Source organism: Stigmatopora argus, chromosome 23 (assembly GCF_051989625.1).
Source record: "Stigmatopora argus isolate UIUO_Sarg chromosome 23, RoL_Sarg_1.0, whole genome shotgun sequence".
Lineage (NCBI taxonomy): Eukaryota > Metazoa > Chordata > Actinopteri > Syngnathiformes > Syngnathidae > Stigmatopora > Stigmatopora argus.
In genome coordinates this window covers 4,878,684-4,899,141 of record NC_135409.1, presented here as the reverse complement: position 1 = coordinate 4,899,141, position 20,458 = coordinate 4,878,684, and the positions used below count along the sequence as shown (strand labels likewise).

Below are 20,458 nucleotides of genomic sequence, written 5' to 3'. Positions count from 1 at the left end.
GTTGATTTTCGCTCCTTTTTTAATGAAACTGCAGATAGCTTTTAATGATATGCGATATGTCCAGCAAACCTATGTCCGTTGAGGCGCTGGTACCGAGCGCTCTCCTCACGGTGATTCTGCAAAGCTGCTGAAGGCTCAGCGGGTTGCCTGGGGCAAAACACCAAAACGTCACTTTCAAAAAATAAGCCCACCTGGACGCCGCTGGACGCACTTTCGTAAGACTTCAAACAGAGGCAGGACGGCGAGGCCGGTTGAGAGTAATCACTGGGTTTCAGTCCCGAGTTGTCAAGCGGCCGCGTATTGGCTCCAAACTCCACCAGCAGTTCAATCAAGTCCGGCGCTTCCAGCCTAGCTGCGTGGTGCAAAGCCGTCACGTGAAATTTGCTCGAATTCACATCGGCACCTGCAAAAATGTCGAACGTCTGTGTATGCAGACCTCCCCAGGGGACCCACGGTCCATTATTACCGTATTTTCACGCATAAGCCATATTTGTAACTAAAAAAAAAAAAGGTACGGGTTAGCACAAGACTTGCTATACTATTTTTCACCAGTAGATGTCGGCAAAGTAACATTTACTATTTGTTGGTTATTTTCTGTTTTGCAGTGAGAAAACAACAATTACTGGATGAATTACTAACTTCCTTTAATATTGACCTGAATAATGTGCTTTTGATTCAAACAGTATCTCAGAAATACCACTTTTTTTCTGAAGATTTTCCCTTCAAAGTAACACATTTGTACTTCCCTTTAAAACCGTGAATATGGAGGTGAAAATTGTGAATCATGGGCCGGCTTATACGCGAGAAATTGTAAAATTCAACGATTTTAAGGCATTTTTAAGGTTGCGGCTATGATGACTGAATCAAGGGTGCGGCTTATATGCTATTGTTGGTTATTTTCTGTTTTGCAGTAAGAAAACAACCATCACTGAATGAATTAATTCCTTATGATATGTGCTTTTGATTCATACAGTATCTAAAAAAACACGTGTGATCATTTTGCATATGATTTTCCCTTCAAAGTAACACATTTGTACTTTCCTATTAAAACCATCAAAATGGAGCTGAAAATTGTGAATCAGGGGGCGCGAGAAATTGTAAAATTGGATGATTTTAAGGCAATTTTAAGGGTGCGGCTTATATACGGGTAAATACGGTATGCGGTCTGACCTGCAAGCAGTAGCTCCTTGACGCATTCTACCTGTGCTTTAGCACAAGCGATGTGCAGGGGCGGGCCGAAGTGAACATCGTACGCCTCCAGATTGGCGCCGCTGGCTATCAGTAGCCTCACTAACTCAGGATTCCCTGAGGAGGATAGAAAGCGTTATCATTGGTTAACCACATCGGGGAGACGTATGACATTTTTGCCTTGGGTGCAGGCCTCATGCAGGGGGGACGTGGTCAAAGCCGTGAGCGATGGGTTGATTTTGGCGCCGTATTTCAACAGCAGCTTGACGCACTCCAAGCTACCGGAAGAGCAGGCGTGACACAGGGGAGTGCTGCCGTGGATGGTCCGAACATCTACCTGAAAGAATACTATAGTCATCCACTTGCTTGCACTTGTCCTAATTTTGTTGGAAATGTATCTTTCCATATGTTTTTTTTTCTTCTAGAAAATGCAAATACAGTAATACCTTGAGATATGAGCTTAATGTGTTCCGGGACCGAGCTCGTATGTCGATTTACTCGTATGTCAAATCAACTTTTCCCATAGAAATGAACTAAATACAAATTAATTTGTTCCCACCCTCTGAAAAAAAACTGGATTTTGGAATGGAAAAACATTTATTTGTTCTAATTCGCCATCTGCTAACAGAGTAACTAATAACTATCTCGTGGGTATGATGTTGAATACTAAAAAAAAAGACATTATTCAGTACAAAGTGCATAACATAACATAAATTTAAATGAACTTGGATTACGATACACACACTCAAAAATAAATGTCATCTAACCTTACATTAAACTTAATTCTAATTTAGTTTTATTTATTTTTTTAACCTTTCTTCTCCCAGGTTGACTCTTTTTGCCCCACCAGTTTTTAAAGGAGCCTATCGAGGGTTGTTTGCTTTTGTCTTCCCTTCAAATTATTCCGAAAATGTCTTGTATGCTTGTGTCTCAAAAATGGTCTCGCAAGGCGAATGTTCACTGGGAATTTTACTCGTAACTCAAATCCCTCCTATGTCGGGGTGCTCGTATGGCGAGGCATTACTGTATTTTCTCATTTGTACATCTTTCTGATCTGATTTCCAAGCATGCCCTGCCACAATAACACATACCTGTCAACCTCTGCCGATAACTGCCCTTATAAATGATTATTGATTCCCCTTACAAACCCCCAAAAAACCTTACAAACAGTACGGTGTTTGTAAGGTTTTTGGGGGGTTTGTAAGGGGAATCAATAATCATTTATAAGGGCAGTTATCGGCAGAGGTTGACAGGTATGATAACATAATATATGATTGTTAAATATTCTTTTAAGGGGGCCAACCTGGGCACCGGCTTCTAGCAGCAGCCGGGCACAGTGCGGGTGAGCATTGAGGCAGGCTTCGTGCAGCGGCGTGACGTTGTCAACCGTCACAATATTGACTGACGCGTCACTTTCGATAAGCCGTATCAGCTGTAACGCCCTACCTTGAAATGCAGCTTCGTGGAGGGGAGTCCGGTCGGCCCACGAACCTAAAATATACCACACAAAAGAGATATATGAACCCGGTGAAGTACTACGAGTCAATGTTTTTATACGTATATCTCGTTGAAATGCTCACGAAACGAGGTTGAAATGCAAACGAGCTCAATGCTTATGTTCCACTATTTTTTTTTTGCAGCACACAAAAAATAGCTCTCTTCTATAGCTTACGACCACAAATGTTACCTATTTAAGTATAACTATTAAATAAATGAACCTAAATCGTGCAAAGATGACCGTCGGGCCGGTGTTACCGCCATGTTGTTTACCAAGCTGTTAATAAACTGAGCGGCGCGTTGCATCATGGGAATTAGCCCAACACAAGAAACGAGGTCTTCCCTTGATTATCACTACTTCACCCTACTTCCGGATTTTTCAATTATCACAGCCATGTCTGGTCTATATTAACTGGTTACTAGTCTACAATACTATATGGATTTAAAAACAGAGTAACAATAAAATTGTACACTAGAATTATTATTACTCATCTTGCCCCAGTAATTTATTGTTTGGAAAAAATAAGTCATTTGAACGTTTGTTACAATGATGTCTATGCTAACCAGCACGGATAGGGAAAAGAAACAAACCACACTTCCTTGACAAACTTTTTTTTAAACTTTGCAGCACATAAATTACTGCAGCCCAAGTTGCTCTTTACAAACAGAAGATGATACATCACAGGGCTTTTCATTTCAAATACTGCCACAGTACACATTTGGTCCTTCTTAAGCGGTTCTTGCCTCATTTTACACAAAACAGGAACACTACTTCATCTCACGAATTATTAAGAAAACTTCAAGGTTGTGTGGCTGTAGTGGGGCATATACATAATTCCTAAATTCATGGAGCAAATACATAACCCCTAAATTCAATGTCGACAAATCCTTTTTGTCCCAAAGCAACCTGAAGAGACAAGATACAATATAAGACAAAATAAAGTCAATCCCCCTGCCTACTAACAAACAAACAACCGGATGTACTCCACCTTAATTTGGCATCTTTGGACTTGTTTTTTTTAAATTTTATTTTATTTTAAATGAAACTGTAAATTCCTAACCACTCTTAATTGCAGCCACCGTCTGAGAGTGATTTGCAGAAAGAAAAAAAAAGATTTATCCCTCACTTAATCCAGCAATACTATTCCAGAAAGCTACATGATCAACTTTCTCGCTGGACCACCTCAAAATCTTGGGACATATAAATATATATATATACACATATATGTATATATGTATATATGTATATATCTCGCTGGACCACCTCAAAATCTTGGGACATATATATACATATATGTATATATGTGTATATATATGTGTGTGTGTACGTGTATTGCAAAGACAAGAACCTATTAAAAAAAGAAATATGTAAATATTTCTTTTTTAAAATAGGTTCTTGTCTTTGCAATGAGGAGTGTGCTGCAGCAGCTTCTACTCGGCAGCGTCGCCGTAGATATCCTTCTTCCCGCGCTCCATCTCGGCAAAATCAAAGTCCGAGCCGGTCATCCTCCGGTAAATATCCTTGATGTCGTCGCAGGTCGTCTCGAAGTGGGTGGTGGCGTCGTATGAGCGCGAGATGAAGATCTATACGGGGTGGGATGGGAGATTAAAAAAAAAAAAAATTAAAAGTCATATACATTCCCAACGGGAGAAGAATACCTCTGATGAGTTAGCCTACCTGGCTTTCACCACCTTTGTCTTTAGGAGCGTACTGGTCGCTGATGCTGATAAACTTTTGCTCGATGGGCTCCAGTAGATCGAGGGCCGGTTTGATCTCCCTCTCTGGGTCGCTGGTTTCCACCGTGGTGCTAGCGATGGCGATGTATTTGCCTTGCGCCGCCACGTTATGAGCAAAGGAGATCATGCAGACGTAGATATCTGGAAGCAAAGACGCTCTACGAGTGAGCACTTGTTTGCCTACCGGTTAGCATCATTGCTTTCACTTCGGTACGCACCGTGCTTCCTGTTGACTTGGTTCTGCGGGATGATGATCTGGCAAGAGTTGATGTCGCTTGTGTTGCTGATGGGGTGGTTCAGGATACAGATGGCCCGGATCACTTGGCCCACTTTCTCGGTCGCAGACATTAAGTAGCTGGGGTCGCAAATCAGCTGCTTGCACCTGGCGATCTACAGGACGCAAATATGTACTGTATTTGCTCGCATATAAGCCGCCCCGCGCATAAGCCGCAACCCTAAAATTGCCTTAAAATCGTTGCATTTTACAATTTCTCGCGTATAAGTCAACCCCTGATTCTCAATGTTCACCTCCATATTCATGGTTTTAAAAGGAAGTACATATGTGTTACTTTGAAGGGAAAACCTTAAGAAAAATCATCGCATGTAGTATTTCTGAGATACTGTATGAATCAAAAGCACATTATTAAAGGTCAATATCATAAGAAATTAATTGATCCGGTAATGGTTGTTTTCTCACTGCAAAACAGAAAATATCCAACAAATAGTAAATGTTAATTTGCCAACATCTACTGGTGAAAAAGAGTATAGCAAGTCCTGTGCGCATATTAGCTGTACCCTTGATTCAGTTATCAGTTTTTTGAGTTAGAACTTTATTTCATCCCCATACCTGTCAACCTCTGCCGATAACTGCCCTTATAAATGATTATGATTCCCCTTACAAACCCCCAAAAAACCTTACAAACACCGTACGCCTCGTACGGTGTTTGTAAGGTTTTTTGGGGGTTTGTAAGGGGAATCATAATCATTTATAAGGGCAGTTATCGGCAGAGGTTGACAGGTATGCATCCCGTATTCGGGAAATTTATTGGTTGCAGTAGCAAGACAGACAAGACATTGTAGACCTAGCTAAAAGTTACAAATACAGCTTATGTGAGAACATACGGTAAGTCAGGAGCGAGAATAACTATCGAGGGTTGACACATTCTTACCTCTCCTTCAGACTTCACCCCGACAACTTTCCCATTCTCCATCACTATTTCCTCAATGGGCTTGTTCAACATATACGTCCCACCGTAGATGGCGCTCAGCCTGGAACGGTCAACAATTCCCAGGCAAAATGAAAACCTGAGAGCATCATTACTTCAGAGTTCCTACCTGGCAAAGCCTTGAGGCAGTTCTCCCAATCCGTAAAGGGGGTAGAGGTAGGGGCTTTTGCCATATCTGGCCAAGGACTCGCTGTAAAGCTTTATCCTGTTTATTGATTCGAGGCAGGGCATCTCCAGGTATCTGGGCATGGAGAGCAGAATATATGTGAGGATTACATGTATACAGACAGTCACAACTTTTCAAGTTTTACATGTGGAGGAAAAAAAATCACCTGCCCTCACTGGATGACATTGCCAGCCCTTGCTACCTCAGCAGAGCCAGGAACATTGTCAGGGACCAATACCACCCTGGTCACAACCTGTTCCAGCTGCTGCCCTCTGGCAGACGCTACAGGTCTCACAAAGCACGGACAAATAGACTTAAGGACAGTTTTTTTCCCACAGCCATCAGGACTCTGAACTTGCGTTAGCACGACACACAATCCCTTCTAAGCAAAAACTTCGGGGTGTGCAATAACAATGTGCAATATCATAGATTGTGCAATATTTTAGAATTTACCTAGCCAGGATGTGACTTTTTATACTTCTATATTACTAGTTTTTTTTTACTGGGAAAACGCACTGAAGTAGCACCACCACTTTCGTTTCCTTTCAATAAAGGCTTTTGATTTGATTTTGATTTGTGCACATAAGCCGTACCATTGATTGTCATCATTTTTTTTGTATATGCGAGAAAATATGGTAATTGCAGAGACTACTGACTCATCTGTGCGGTAGAGAGCGAGGGAGTGGCCAGTGAAGTCGATGACGTCTTGGCCCAAGCTGAACTTCTCAAAAATTTCCCTCATCGTGGTCTTGTGGGGGTTGACGCCCTCCATGGTTTTGGGGTCGTTTTCGTCAAAGTTGGCGATGAAGACCAGGAATTTCTTAAAGCGCCGTTTCTCAAAAATGCCCATCAGACCTTCGGATTTACACAACCGGTGAAGTCAGGAGCCGTAAAAACGGTCGAAGCTTTGTCATTCTGCGGGAACTTACTGGACTTCAGAGCTTCAGACTCCGTGGAAGGAACTTTGTAGATTTTGCCCCCCTTGTAAACATAGCTGCCCTCGATCACTTTGAAATCAAGGTAGCGCGTCACCTGGGTGATCAACAGCATGCGGACCAGTTGACCTGAGAAAAGCAGAGAATATGTCGAACTGTTTTTTTTTTGCAACCAACTTAGGCTATCTTATAGTAACTAAATAAAACTGACTTTAGCCAATTTTGTATTTGACAGTCCAATCAAATATGCAGTAGAAAAAAGTATTACCATTGGCCATGAGGAATTTAGGAACGAGATCCACATTCCAGTCGCGACCTTTTCCCATCGACTCCGGGGGTTTTCCGGGAAGGTTGAACCGTGCGTAGAGCTGCAAGGATTCACAAACAAAAGTGCAGTCATACCTCTACTTACGAATGCCTTTATGTACAAAATTTTCAGGTTACGAATTTTCTTATATGCAAATGAGTGACTTGAGATACGAAAAAGATCCGAGTCACGAAATCCCTCAAAAAGTAAATGCATTTCCTTGTCCGTTATTTTATTTTCAAAATATTGTCGCGGATACATCGATTCTCACTTTAGAAAATCACTACCCTCTATGGGGCTCTCATTTCATCGCTCTCATTCTATCTCATAATCACAATAAAAGCATTCAATTCAATGGTAGAACGGGCTCTTGCCGCCATCTGGCATACTAACACGGGTATTACGTCTCCCATAATAACGGCCGCGGAGGGAACTATTTCAGCGGTGCAGGGCACATATTCATATGCTGTATTTATTTGAAGACAGTAATAAATCATTTCCTTATAATTCCCTCTCATTTTTGTGATTCCTCACATCTTTCATACAAAATTGAGACACTTTGACCAATTTTAAAGGGTTTAATTGTTAGTTGTGTGAGGACTGTGGAACGAATTAGAGAATTTACATATAAAGTACACATCTACTTACGAAATTTTCAAGGTACGAAAAAAGTTCTGGAACCAATTATTTTGTAAGTAGAGGTAGGACTGTAGTTCAATGTCATCCTTGGTGTTTCCCCCAAATTTAAAATAAATAAATAAAATAACCTACATCATCCAACGGTGTGATGGAAGCGCTCTCGGCTCCGTAGTAAGAGTTGCGGTCCATGTGCAACACCTTCTTTCCCTTCACCGACATGATGCCTGATAAGATGCATTCCTGTCGAAATAAAATACAGAGTCAAAATTCCCGATGCGTTTGAATTCTGCATGAAGCAGTACTACATTGAATATCCTGCTTTCAGGCCAGAAACGTTAAACACTATGACCATAGGAAATGTTCCTTCCACACATTACGTTGACCACAAACTGGGTGACAAGCTTCTGCTCAGCAATAAAAAAATAAAAAAATCACATGACACCACCTTAGTTTTGATCTATGACCTAAGTCGTTTAAGATGTATTTGCATTCTGTCACCCTCACTGGGTCGGAATTGTTTTCAAGCCAGCTAAACTTGATGCATTGCCTCAAAGAGGAAGCGTGGCATTTTTTTCGTTTCCTTTCCGTGACGTGTAGTTCACGCTTAGTTAGGCTAAAACTGCTGCAGGAGAATTTCCTGACTCCAAGCAGCACAATTTAACTGCCATTTCTAATGATATCTTGATGTATTTTCTCCCCAACAGTACAAACCGTGAAATTGGGAATACAATCATGACATGTTGAAATCCCGCGTTTGAAAACATTACTTATCCAGTTAAATCAAAATTATATGGACTTTCAAATACGCTCCGTCCGGACTGTATCGGTCCCACGGTTATCACGGGATTAGCTCTGTGTCATGTGTCAACCATTAACATTGACATCAAAAGCAAGAAATTCCATTTAATGGTAAATCAAACTGCTATCATGGAATGAATACATCGTTAAAAAAAACAAAATTGCATTTTGCAGTTTACTTGGAATTAAGCATCTGGTACCTTTTAAATACTATTCCCCACATAGTGACACTTAATCAGCCAGTTGTAAAACAACAATATTGAAATTTGAACTATTTAAAAAATATATATCAAGTGACCCCCCCCCCCCCCAAATTGCACGGAGTGTTCGGGCTTTATTAAGTGGAGGGCAATTAACGTGATCATTTTAAGTTGTTAATGTAATTAACCTGAAAATTTTCGAAGTTTCATAATCACGTTCAATTTGAACACATTTTCAGTCATCAATGTACAATTCCCTAAAATTACGGGGACAGCAGGTTTACGGTGAAAACAGCAAGCAATGTAAATTAATTGATTAAAAAAACGAAATACATTAACACTACGCGAGTGGAAATGTGCGTTTTTATAGCTCTCGGTTGAGTAAAATTACACATGCTAATGTTAGCACACCAATAATCTACTATTAATCTTCTGTAAGTGACCTACCGCTGCGATTATTCGATTGTCAAATAACCGCTTGTGTAACTTCACGATCGATCATCACAGTCCTTTGATAGAAGCCTGGACTTTAAGTGAGTTAGTTTTAGTAAGCTGTTTCTATTTGACGGTGTTGACAGCGGTAAGGTTAGCTTTTCGTGCTAAACTAGTTACTTAGCTCGGCTGGTAATTAGGCCTTGTTAGCCTAAGAGCTAATCGCGCAGTTAACAGGTTGCAAAGCGCATTTTCAAGGAAGCATGTGGACTTGTTGAATCCCTTATCTTACCGTCAGTCCCGTGCCGAGAACAATTACGTCGTATTCGTCGTTCATTTTTTGTAGCTCTTCGGGGTTTTGAGCTTGACAGGGGTGGAAGAAAATGGAGATCCTGCAGGGCTCAAGTGGGAATGGGCCGGGCTCAGTGGCAAGGCTAGCTGGGTTAGGGTTCAGACTACATCCGGGTATGGGCGTGGTCTGCTTCTATGGAAAGTCAAATATGCCAAAATTTGCCGCAACTCATGGCGTTTATCTTGAAATCCCGTTTTTTAAAACCGCGTTTTAATAGACTAACTGCTCTCGTTTCATTTTCTGAACCGCTTTATCCTCACTAGGGTCATGCGGGGTGCTGGAGACTATCCCAGCTGACTTCGGACCAGAGGCGGGGGACACCCTGAATTGGTGGCATGCCAATCGCAGGGCACAAGGAGACGGACAACCAAACACACTCACACCCACACATAGGGGCAATTTAAAGTGTCCACTCAGTCTACCATGCATGTTTTTTGGGAATGTGGGAGGAAACCAGAGTACCCGGAGAAAACCCACACAGGACATGCAAACTCCACACAGGTGGGCGTGACCTGGATTTGAACCCAGGACCTCAGAGCTGTGAGGCCGACGCGCTGTAGACTAAATTCTAAGCTTCTTATTTTGAAAACACATGCTGGGGGCGGTCTGGCAGCTAAGTGGTTAGCGCGTCGGCCTCATAGTGGGCGTCCTGGGTTCAAATCCAGGTCGGTCCACCTTTGTGGAGTTTGCAGGTTGTCCTCGGCCCTCCGGATTCCTCCCACATTCCAAAGACATGCATGGGAGGCTGATTGGACGCTCTAAATTGCCCCTTAGTATGAGTGTGAGCATGAATGGTTGTTTGTCTCCTTGTGCCCTGCGATTGGCCGGCCACCGATTCAGGGTGTCCCCCGCTTCTGACCCGGAGTCAGCTGGGATAGGCTCCAGCACCCCCCGCAACCCTAGTGAGGATAATGCGGTTCAGAAAATGAGATGAGGCTGTTATGTATCGTATTTTTATTAATATTGCAACTGCCTTTGTTTTGATTAATTTAATCCCTTCTTTTGTTTCAGGCATTAAAACTGTCAAGTGTTGAACATTTCCCAGAAATACATTTTAGCTATTTTAGAGAATAATCATTGTCCATATTAACTGCAGTCAAAAACTTGAAGGACGTCTGATTTTTGGGCGAGCGCCCGTGCTGTAGTACCAGATGCATCCGGGTAGTCTTCCAGCCCGAATCGCAGCAGCGTCTTAGCGGCTTCTGCGTGTTGCCCAATGGAAGCCATGTGTAGAGCTTGTAAAAAAAGATAGTTGTGACAGCAAAACATAATACAGTGGTACCTCAACATACGAGGGCCCTGACATACGAGCAATTTGAGATACAAGTAAAATTTCGAGCAAATATTTATCATGTGATACGAGACAAATTTTGACATATGAGCATACAGCGGACGCGATAGGCTGCTCATAAGAACATCATGGGCACTGTATTTCTGGTCGCAACTCCCTTGTGTAATGTCTCTACGAGCACTGGGCGAAGAGTGGAGGCGGGGCGAATAGAGCCAACCATAGGAGAGAAGAAAGGTATCAAAATTTAAAACAAAATAAGAATTAAGTTTAGGGTAAGGTTAGATTCAACTTATTTTTGAGTGTGTCTGCATCGTAATCCAAGTTCATTTAAATTTGTTTATGTTATGTTACGAGGGCGTTGCCATTCAAAAAGTGGAAATCGATCTAATTTTAGTACTATTAAACACATTTTAGTACTATTAAACCACTAGTTATTTGTGACTTTGTTAATAGATGGCGAATTAGAACAAAAACATGTTTTTCCAATCCAATAACCTGTTTTTGGTGTTTTTTCAGAGGGTTGGAATGAATTAATTTGTTTTTAGTTCATATCTATGGGAAACGTTCATTTGAGTTACGAGTCCCGGAACAAATTAAGCTCGTATCTCGAGGTACCACTGTAAATCTAATAAAGTCTTACCTGTTCTTCCTTTTTTGTCACGTGCTTGAAGATCAGCCCCTAAATCTAGCAGTGTCTTTATAGTTGAAGCATGGCCTTCCTAAAAACACAATGATTTTATTAATAAAAGGACTGTCTATCTATACCTGTGGCTTTAGAGTCGCTTGTGGGTCTTTTCACCTTCTATTGTGAATCTGACGGCTCATAATCTTACCTTGGCCGCATAATGCAAGGCGGTGAGCTCCAATCCAGTTGCTCTCTGGTTCACATTGACCTGCAGCTCCCTGACGAGGAAGCACAACGCCCCCTCCTGGCCGGTGACTGCCACCTGGTGCACTGGCTGAACCCCAATGGTGTCCACAGCTGTGGGACATGCCTGCAGAGAAATATTTACACAGAGCCAATCCCAGCTGTCTCCAGGCCAGAGGCAGTGTCCAGCCAATCGCAGGGTACAAGGAGACGGACAATCATGCACACTCACACTCAAACCGGAGTACCCTGAGGAAACCCACGCAAGCCCAGGGAGAACATGCAAACTCCACACAGATGGACATGACCTGGATTTGAACCCAGGACCCCAGAGCTGTGAGGCCGACCCGCGTACCACTTGCTCCACCGTGCCGCCCTATTACTATTATTATTGTTATTATTATTATTGGTATTATTATTCTTACTATTAATATTATCATTATTATTATTATTATTATTATTATTATTATTATTATTATTGTTGTTATTATTATTATCATTATCATTGTTATTGTTATAACTATTATTACCATTATCATTATTATTTTATTTTTTATTTTTTGTTATTGTTATGATTATTGTTATTATTATTATTTGTATTGTTATTATTGTTATTATCATTATTTGTATTGTTATTGTTATTATTATTATTATTGGTATTATTATTCTTACTATTATTATTATCATTATTATTATTACTATTATTATTGTTAATGTTATTATTATTATCATTATCATTGTTATTGTTATAACTATTATTACCATTATCATTCTTTTTTTTTAAATGTTTTTGTTATTGTTATTATTATTGTTGTTATTATTATTATTATTATTTGTATTGTTATTATTATCATTATTTGTATTGTTATTGTTATCATTGTTATTATTATTACTCTTATCATTATTATTTTCATCAATAATGCCGCCATCCTTATGATATTGATCCTAATAATGTCCTTTTGATTCATACAGTATCCCAGAAATACCATCTGCAATGATTTTTCTTAAAATTTTCCCTTCAAATTAACACATTAGTACTCCCTGTTAAAACCATGAATATGGAGGTGAAAATTGTGAAAGGGGGCGGCTTATACGTGAGAAATTGTATAATTCAACGATTTCAAGGACATTTTAATGCTGCGGCTTATACGCGGGGGCAGCTAATAAGCGAGACAATATGGTACCTTGTGTTTTTCTAGAAGACGCTTTGCCAACGAGATGTGTCCGTTTCTCACAGCGTCCATAAAAGGAGTGATTCCGCAGCTGTCTTTTTCATCTGATGTGTATCTGCATCTGGAAAATCGACAGCTTTATTTTGGACCTATTTCAGGACATTAAAAAAAAGATAATCTCACTCAGTTTACCTCTCAAGCAAGATGTTGGCAACTTCCTCACAGCCATGCATAGCTACATAACAAACAAATAAGCAATACAGTGTATAACATGTTGTGAATTAGAGGTGCGAGAACAGCTCACCTGCCGTATGCAGGGGTGTCCTGCCGGTTTTACTCTTAGTTTTCCACACATCCGGAGCGACATCGAGGAGGTGGGCTACCACCAGGGGGTCGCCCTCCCTGCATGCGATGTGAAAGGCGTTCCAGCCGTCTTTGTTTCTGAGGAACGGGTCGGCGGAGTAGTCCAGAAGCTCCCGGATCACAGACAGGTTCCTCCTGGTGCAAGCCATCATTAGAGGGGTCCTGGGTGCAAAAAGTTGATTTAATGTTTTCAAACTCAACAGCCAGCATAAAAATGAGTATGTCTCAGTACTAACACAGAGCTGCCAACCCCCGTCAAACCCATTTCAGAAGTACCCTTGTCCCATTTCTAGAGATTTCCAAAGTGAATCGGATTCACGCCAAATGGATCTAAAATGTAAAAAAAAATAGCGTACGACAATTTAAATCAGTGTTATTATCTTGTTTTTACATTAATTGAAATACAGTCGTACCGCTACTCGCTACTTACAAAATTAATTGGTTCCAGAACTTTTTTCGTAACCTGAAAATTTCGTACTTTTCCGAAATGGTTGCTTTAAAAAAAAGTGAGTTTATGGAATTTGCGTTGCTCTGGAAATTCTGGACACTATAAACCATTTTTACTCATTGGCTGGTAATGTTTCAGATCATTTTTTTTATAATAAATCAATTAGTTTTTAACGGAAGGGGCTGGTAAATGAAAAATAAAAGTCAGCTTCCTTCGAGCCGGATTCGAACCAGCGACCTAAGGATTTCAGCAATGTGCCTCTACAGTCCTCCGCTCTACCAACTGAGCTATCGAAGGAACATACGTGCCGGAGTGACACATCATGATTCATATACCAGCTCCTAACAAGTGTACCGTATCAGTGTAAAAGGTTAATAATTATTATTTAAAATCGTAAAGAGTAAATTAATTTCAGATCGTCACCAATCTGCCTTCTTTAAGCTGTCCACCATGGCGCCCTTCTGTAGTAGATAGCGGACACATGCTAGGTGGCTCATGGAAGCAGCTTCGTGCAGCGGCCGCTTGTAATCGTTGTTGTAGACCTCAACATTGGTCCCAACTTCTTTGATGAGATAATCTAAAATGTCCCAGTGTCCATGTCGGGCGGCGTAGTGTACGAGGGTGTCGCCGGAGCGGCCGAAGTGTTTATCTCGGGCAGCTTCCATTAGTCCGTATGTCTTCATCTTGTTTTCCACAGAGTTGAATTGTCCATCCTGGGTCAGTTTCACCAGAACTTTTAAACGATCTTCGTCCATGCTAGAAGTATAATATCAACAAAATGGGAACTATCTTTTAAACAAGAACACAATCTGTTTTTTTAACAATTTGAAGACTTTTTGTTACGAATCGTGACGGCAATCTGCACTGACGGAGAATTAAATGTTGGCCAACCAAAATGCGCACGGCGTAAATTAAAATATAGTGGGTAAATGTTTTAAATCACACAATTTAGCAAATACATTTTAACTTTTTAAGTAGAATCCTAACAAAATGGAAACTATCTTTTAAACAAGAACACAATCTGTTTTTTTTAAACAATTTGAAGACTTTTTGTTATGAATAGTGACGGAGACTGCACTGAAGGCGAATTAAATGTTGGTCAACCAAAATGCGCACGACAGGTTAAAAATCGTGTGTAAATGTTTTAAATCACACAATTTAGCAAATAAATCTTTACTTTTTAATTATATGTTAAACTTTTTTGATTTTATGTGATAAATTGCAGACAAGCGTCACACATTTTTTTGGGATCTGTTTTGTATAGAATATATAGACAGTCATGAAGTGATGAATTGTGGGTATTGTAGTACTTATGACAATAGGACCGAGTCAAAGAACTTTTTGTTTCCTTTTCACTTCATCACTTTCTTTTTAGTCATCCGTGTGATATGAATAAACGAACACTTCTAAAATTGATGCAACCTGTTTAGTTTCATGAAAGTGGAGCATTATTTAAAATTTTTAAACAAAAAATACATGAAGAAATCAGCTATGTTTCAATTGGATTGGGACAGTTAATCCTATTTCTGGCAAAATAAAGTATATAATCTGTATTTTACCCAATGATACCAGTCCCATCAGGGGGGAGGGAAAGGGAGGAAGATAAAGTGAGATGTTTGGTGGGACTGACCAGTCTAGTTTCTTAACATGGACTGTGAGCACCATGAAGAACCACTTTCCTCCTGGCAAGTACCCTTATTATTTTTATTTTTTAAATTAAAATCCTTTTTATCATTAATTATTCAATGTGAATTATTCTGTTGTTTACTGTCATCCAGGGAACATAATGTACTTCAGTTATATTAAAGAAAACAATTCAATTTATGTGTAGTTTGGATTTATAAATTAATCTGCATGTGCACATATATTTTGCATACTTTGTGTATGCTTTTTTATTTTCTTTATGCATACTGTGTATACGTGTTTGGTAAAGTGTAGTAGTTACACTTTGTACAAATCGACAGGAGAAATAAACAAAGAACACCTATGATGTTTAATTCAGTGATATACTTTTCATAATGAAGAATATGTAAGTGTTGTTGTTTTTTTTAAAGTGATCTTCTCGTATAAATTAGAGGGGAAACAATACACAAATATCTTCCAAGCATAATTGTTGATTCTTGGCTGGTCCTGGAAGCTTTCCGAAGGGAGTGTTTTAAAACTATTTCCAGATGTTGTTTTTTTTCGCAGCTTAAAACAATGACCAAAAAAACGTGACCAGCTGTGTGTCAAAGTTTCAAATTTAAAAAGGAGAACACATTTGACAACCAAACTAAATGAAACATGTGGCCCCCAATTGAACATAATGTGATAAAGTAGGATTATGAGATGTAATGTTTTTTTATTATTCTCCTGTTGCAAGGAAGTTGTGGCTCTCTCTAAAGGAGAAAAAATGGGCAAAAAACATCTGGCTTTCTGGAGTTATGCACACCAACTAGAACAAGGGTGTCGAACTCAGGTTGGTTCGTGGGCTGTATTAACGTCAACTCGATTTCATGTGGGCCGGACCATTTTAGATAGAATATTTAGATTTTTTTTCAAAGAACTGGATCAAAAGCCCTAAATGTTCACTTTTTTTATAGATCTAAACCAATGCTTATTCAAGCTTTTTTTTCTTAGTAAGGGAAAATGTCTTTTAATCATTTGTTTTTAATTTCAAAAGAAAACAAAATATTTGTTAAATTATGTTCAATACCAAAGTGCAAAACAGAAAATATTTTTATATATTTATTTTTACATTTTACAAAATGCTTTTTGAACTAAAAACACAAAAAGAAAAAAGAATGGATTAAAAAAAATGCAATTATTGTTTTAAAAAGGGGAAAATCAGGAAATATTATACAGTCATACCTCTACTTATGAAATTAATTGGTTCCAGAACGTTTTCCGTAAATTGAAAATTTCGAAAATTTACTACGAAGTGGACGGCTTTCGGACACATTTTCATATGCTTTATTTATTTTAAGACGTTAATAAATCATTTCCTTATAATAATAAAAAATCCTCACATCTATGATACAGAATTGGTACACTGACCAATTTTAAAGGGTTTAGTTGGTAGTTGTGTGAGGACCGTGGAACTAATTAGATAATTTACATATAAAGTAAATTTTCAACTTACGAAAAAAGTCTTGGAAACAATTAATTTCGTAAGTAGAGGTACGACTGTACATTCAAAGTTGGTTAGCTCTTGTCTCAACAACATCCTTGATAATCATATTGCTCGTCCATCATTAATTTTCACATCTGTTACAGATATTTGCACGTGATCCAGAATGCAAAGATAAACAATGGCTCTTCTGAGAAAAAGTAAGAACACATTTTGTTGTCATTTTACAATCAACACAACTGTATGTAGTGGTCTTCACATCTAGAACAAAAAGATGAAAATAAAAGAGGGGTATGTAGACTTTTAATATTTTTCATATTCACCCCAAAGCGTTGTCATCGCTGTGTTAGTCAATCAGATTCTGGTGATCCTGCTGGTGCTGATGTTGTACCTGATCCTGCACAGCAGGTTACTCAAAGCCGCCAATCACCGCAAATATTTGGGTAAAGGCTCATGATCTATACCCACTGTATTTTCTCGCATACTGATTCACAAATTTCACCTCCAAATTCATGTTTTTAATAGGGAGTACAAATTCGTTATATTGAAGGGAAAATCTTAAGAAAAATCATCGCATGCGTTATTTCCGAGATACTGTATGAATCAAAAGCACATTATTAGGGTCAATATCATAAAGAATTAATTCATCCAGTAATGGCAGTTTTCTTACTGCAAAACAGAAAATAACCAACAAATAGTAAATGTTAATTTGCTGACATCTATTGGTGAAAAAGAGTATAGCAACGCCGTAAGACTTGTGCGCATATAAGCCGCACCCTTGATTCAGTCATCATTTTTTTTGTTACAAATGCGGCTTATATGCGAGAAAATACGGTAATTGTACGTCAACGGCATCGCAAGAGCTCATAAAAACAATTGGACATCTTCTCAAGGTCAATGGAAGAGACTGGGCGGAATTCCTGCAAGAAAAATGGACCGGGTCATCCCTGTCGTCATTTGTGCATCAGAAGAGCGCATGGGCGCCGCCATGGCGACTATAAACAGCGTCCAAGGCAACACGGATGCTAATGTGCTATTTTATATCGTTACGCTAAGGGAAGCAGTGACACAAACCAGGTTGTTATTATTATTTTTCATTTTAGCATTTGTAGGATTGTTTGTTCTCTTCAACGGTTCTTTCTGCCCATTCACTCATTTCAGACGTTACGTAGAAGAAACTAAACTAAAAAGCATTCATTATAAAATCTTGGAGTTTAATCCGATGGTTCTGAAGGGCAAAGTGAAGCCAGATTCCTCAAGGCCGGATCTGTTACATCCTGTGAGTTCAATTAAGACCAAAAAAATGGGGAGGTCAAAGAGTAAAATTTTGCCTCGATTGATTGTCAGCTCAACTTTGTGCGATTTTACCTACCACTACTCGAGATGAGCCATGAGAGGGTCGTATACTTGGACGATGATGTCATTGTACAGGGTATGTATTCGGGTTAGTGTACCTGTACTGCTTTTCAGGCACATTGAGCCTTTAAAACCTTTAAAAAAATCATAAATTGATTTTTTTTATTGAACATGAATCAGGTGACATTCAAGATCTGTTCGACATCCAATTAAAGCCGCAACATGCCGTCGCTTTCGCCACCGACTGCGACCTACCGCCCACTCACGACATGGTGCGCAGCATCGGCATGCAGGTGAGCATCCTCGACGGCTAACTGGATCATTTAGCATCACTTCTTGCACCTGAAATCACATCAGCCGTCATCGTATACCCCCACAGACCACCTACATGGGCTTCCTGGACTACAGGAAACAGGAAGTGAAGGACCTCGGGATCAATCCCAACGACTGCTCCTTCAACCCGGGCGTGTTTGTAGCAGATATGCGTGAATGGAAGAAGCAGAAGATCACCAAACAGCTCCAGAAGTGCATGGAGGACAATGTCAAGTAGGGTTAAAATATTATAAATAAAGTATTTTGACAAGGATTTGAATATGTTCTCTCCTTTTCAACCAGCTTAAACATCTACAGCAGCGCCATGGCAGGTGGTGTGGCTACACCACCCATGCTAATTGTTTTTCATGACAAATACACCGTGCTGGACCCACTTTGGAACGTCAGACATCTAGGTGAGGTCATTCGCACAGGAGTTCAACTGATGGGGCACAAGTACCGTATTTACTCGCATATACGCCGCAAAAAAAGATGACTGAATCAAGGGTACGGCTTATATGCGCATAAAAAGACGAAATGCACGAAACTGCAAAGCAACAACGACGCAACGCCATAACACCATAACGCCATGACGCCATGACGCCATAACGCAAGGTAATGTGGCCGATACGGTCATTTATTTCAAAATAGAGAAAAGATAAACAGATAAAACGCCAAACAAAATAAATTTTAACGTCTATGTCGAAAAAAAAAAAACGTATCTTGCATAAAACGTTAAAAAACTAATATGTGCCTGTCACTGTTCGCTCAGGGCGCCGCCATCTTACCTAGGGCGCCGCCGTCTTACCTAGTTAAACGTGCTCTGGAATATGCGAGTAGCCTTGATGTGTTCATATCTTTTACCATGTCAGCACATCCCAATAGTTGTTAATGCTAATCGAAATTTGTGCGGTCGATCGTTAAAATAACAGCCTTGATACCTGCGTAATGTGTATCCCATGCTATTATTGCACCCAGAGACTTGGTGAACACTATACAGCTACGAACGCAGTTCCTACATCACTTCCTTTTTGAAAGGAAATGTTTGTACATTTGTGACTATGAAATAAAACGAAATTCAGCTTTGATTTATTTTTATTTCTTGTTCAAAAGTGACAACTATTGCAGTAATATGAACCATCGAAAAAATAAATAATATTTTTATATGATATTTCAACATTAGAAGCAATTTGGCCTTCTTAAACTTCTGGTAAGAAAATTGTAATTTCTGTCATTAGAAAGTATCAGGTTCTCATCAACATAGACTTATTTCTTTTTTCAAATTGAATAATTTGTTATTTTACATTTACAAAGACAAACATATTAACTTCCTAATTATATTGACCCTAATAATGTGCTTTTGATTCATACAGTATCTCAGAAATACCACTTTTTTTCTTAAGATTTATCCTTCAAAGTAACACATTTGTACTCCCTATTAAAACCATGAATATGGAGGTGAAAATTTTGAATCAGGGGGCGGCTTATACGCGAGAAATTGTAACATTAATCAATTTTAAGGCAATTTTAATGGTGCGGTTTAAACGTGCAGGCGGCTTATATGCAAGTAAATACAGTACTTGGTATTTGTTTAGGTTGGAGTCCCAATTCGGGCTACCCGGAGAACCTTCTGCAAAAGGCGCAGCTACTGCACTGGAACGGACCGTTCAAACCATGGGGGTACCCTGCTGTTCACACAGACCGCTGGGAGAAATGGTTCATTCCAGATCCTTCCAGGAAGTTCTCATTAATGAGGCCAAAGAGTAAAAAATAGACATACAATGAAGTAAAATGATTCAGTTCCATTGATACAATAGATAGTACCTTGTGTGTGATAGCTAGCAAAAGTATTCTATTTGATATCAGGAAATAAAAATGGTAATTGAGTTCTTTATGGGTGGAAACTGTTTTCAACTCAATAACAACGTCATTCTGGGAACCGAGCAAGAACCGAAAAGTTCACCTTCCCTTTAATTGACCTATAAAATTAGAGCATGTATTCATTCCATGATAGCAGCACGATTTACCATTAACCTTTTGTACGTATGTATAGCCCCGAAGC

The 20,458-nt window shown here is 39.5% G+C and overlaps 4 protein-coding genes and 1 non-coding gene across 10 annotated transcripts; 1 reads left to right on the top strand and 4 right to left on the bottom strand.

The window, feature by feature from the left end:
* Position 1: 1 nt before the first annotated feature.
* asb13a.1 (ankyrin repeat and SOCS box containing 13a, tandem duplicate 1) lies at positions 2-3,015 on the bottom strand. Of its 4 annotated transcripts, none has more exons than XM_077593988.1 (7): positions 2,907-3,015; positions 2,635-2,679; positions 2,492-2,547; positions 1,369-1,525; positions 1,171-1,305; positions 212-403; positions 2-147 (listed from the first exon to the last, which is right to left on the bottom strand). In XM_077593988.1, the coding sequence occupies exons 1-7, from the start codon at positions 2,992-2,994 to the stop codon at positions 20-22; spliced, it is 801 nt and encodes a 266-aa protein (XP_077450114.1). In that variant the 5' UTR covers positions 2,995-3,015; the 3' UTR covers positions 2-19. The 4 variants fall into 4 exon arrangements, with proteins under 4 accessions (XP_077450114.1, XP_077450115.1, XP_077450113.1 ...); XM_077593989.1 differs by having other exon boundaries at positions 2,492-2,505; XM_077593987.1 differs by having other exon boundaries at positions 2,492-2,679.
* A 148-nt stretch (positions 3,016-3,163) lies between these two features.
* gdi2 (GDP dissociation inhibitor 2) lies at positions 3,164-9,594 on the bottom strand. Of its 2 annotated transcripts, XR_013298384.1 has the most exons (11): positions 9,418-9,594; positions 7,828-7,935; positions 7,018-7,117; positions 6,744-6,878; positions 6,471-6,669; positions 5,758-5,889; positions 5,592-5,691; positions 4,641-4,812; positions 4,364-4,563; positions 3,950-4,269; positions 3,164-3,868 (listed from the first exon to the last, which is right to left on the bottom strand). XR_013298384.1 is itself a non-coding variant. In XM_077594190.1 (10 exons), exons 1-10 carry the CDS (start codon positions 9,460-9,462, stop codon positions 4,117-4,119), a joined length of 1,344 nt encoding a protein of 447 aa, XP_077450316.1. In that variant the 5' UTR covers positions 9,463-9,594; the 3' UTR covers positions 3,164-4,116. The 2 variants fall into 2 exon arrangements, 1 of the variants encoding a protein (XP_077450316.1); XM_077594190.1 differs by having other exon boundaries at positions 3,164-4,269.
* An 820-nt stretch (positions 9,595-10,414) lies between these two features.
* Positions 10,415-14,493, bottom strand: ankrd16 (ankyrin repeat domain 16). The gene is made up of 7 exons (XM_077594408.1): positions 14,043-14,493; positions 13,113-13,333; positions 13,001-13,043; positions 12,821-12,929; positions 11,602-11,763; positions 11,409-11,487; positions 10,415-10,712 (listed from the first exon to the last, which is right to left on the bottom strand). The coding sequence occupies exons 1-7, from the start codon at positions 14,372-14,374 to the stop codon at positions 10,564-10,566; spliced, it is 1,095 nt and encodes a 364-aa protein (XP_077450534.1). The 5' UTR covers positions 14,375-14,493; the 3' UTR covers positions 10,415-10,563.
* On the bottom strand, positions 13,829-13,916 carry trnay-gua (transfer RNA tyrosine (anticodon GUA)). The gene is given in 2 exon segments: positions 13,829-13,864; positions 13,880-13,916. It is a non-coding gene; the product is annotated as a tRNA-Tyr (tRNA).
* Positions 14,098-20,285, top strand: glt8d2 (glycosyltransferase 8 domain containing 2). 2 transcript variants are annotated; one of them, XM_077594410.1, is made up of 10 exons: positions 14,098-14,336; positions 16,875-16,928; positions 17,079-17,171; positions 17,622-17,805; positions 17,890-18,007; positions 18,076-18,160; positions 18,265-18,377; positions 18,464-18,630; positions 18,700-18,812; positions 19,992-20,285. In XM_077594410.1, the coding sequence occupies exons 2-10, from the start codon at positions 16,910-16,912 to the stop codon at positions 20,168-20,170; spliced, it is 1,071 nt and encodes a 356-aa protein (XP_077450536.1). In that variant the 5' UTR covers positions 14,098-14,336; positions 16,875-16,909; the 3' UTR covers positions 20,171-20,285. The 2 variants fall into 2 exon arrangements, with proteins under 2 accessions (XP_077450536.1, XP_077450535.1); XM_077594409.1 differs by lacking the exon at positions 14,098-14,336 and adding an exon at positions 15,116-15,304.
* The last annotated feature ends 173 nt before the right edge of the window (positions 20,286-20,458 follow it).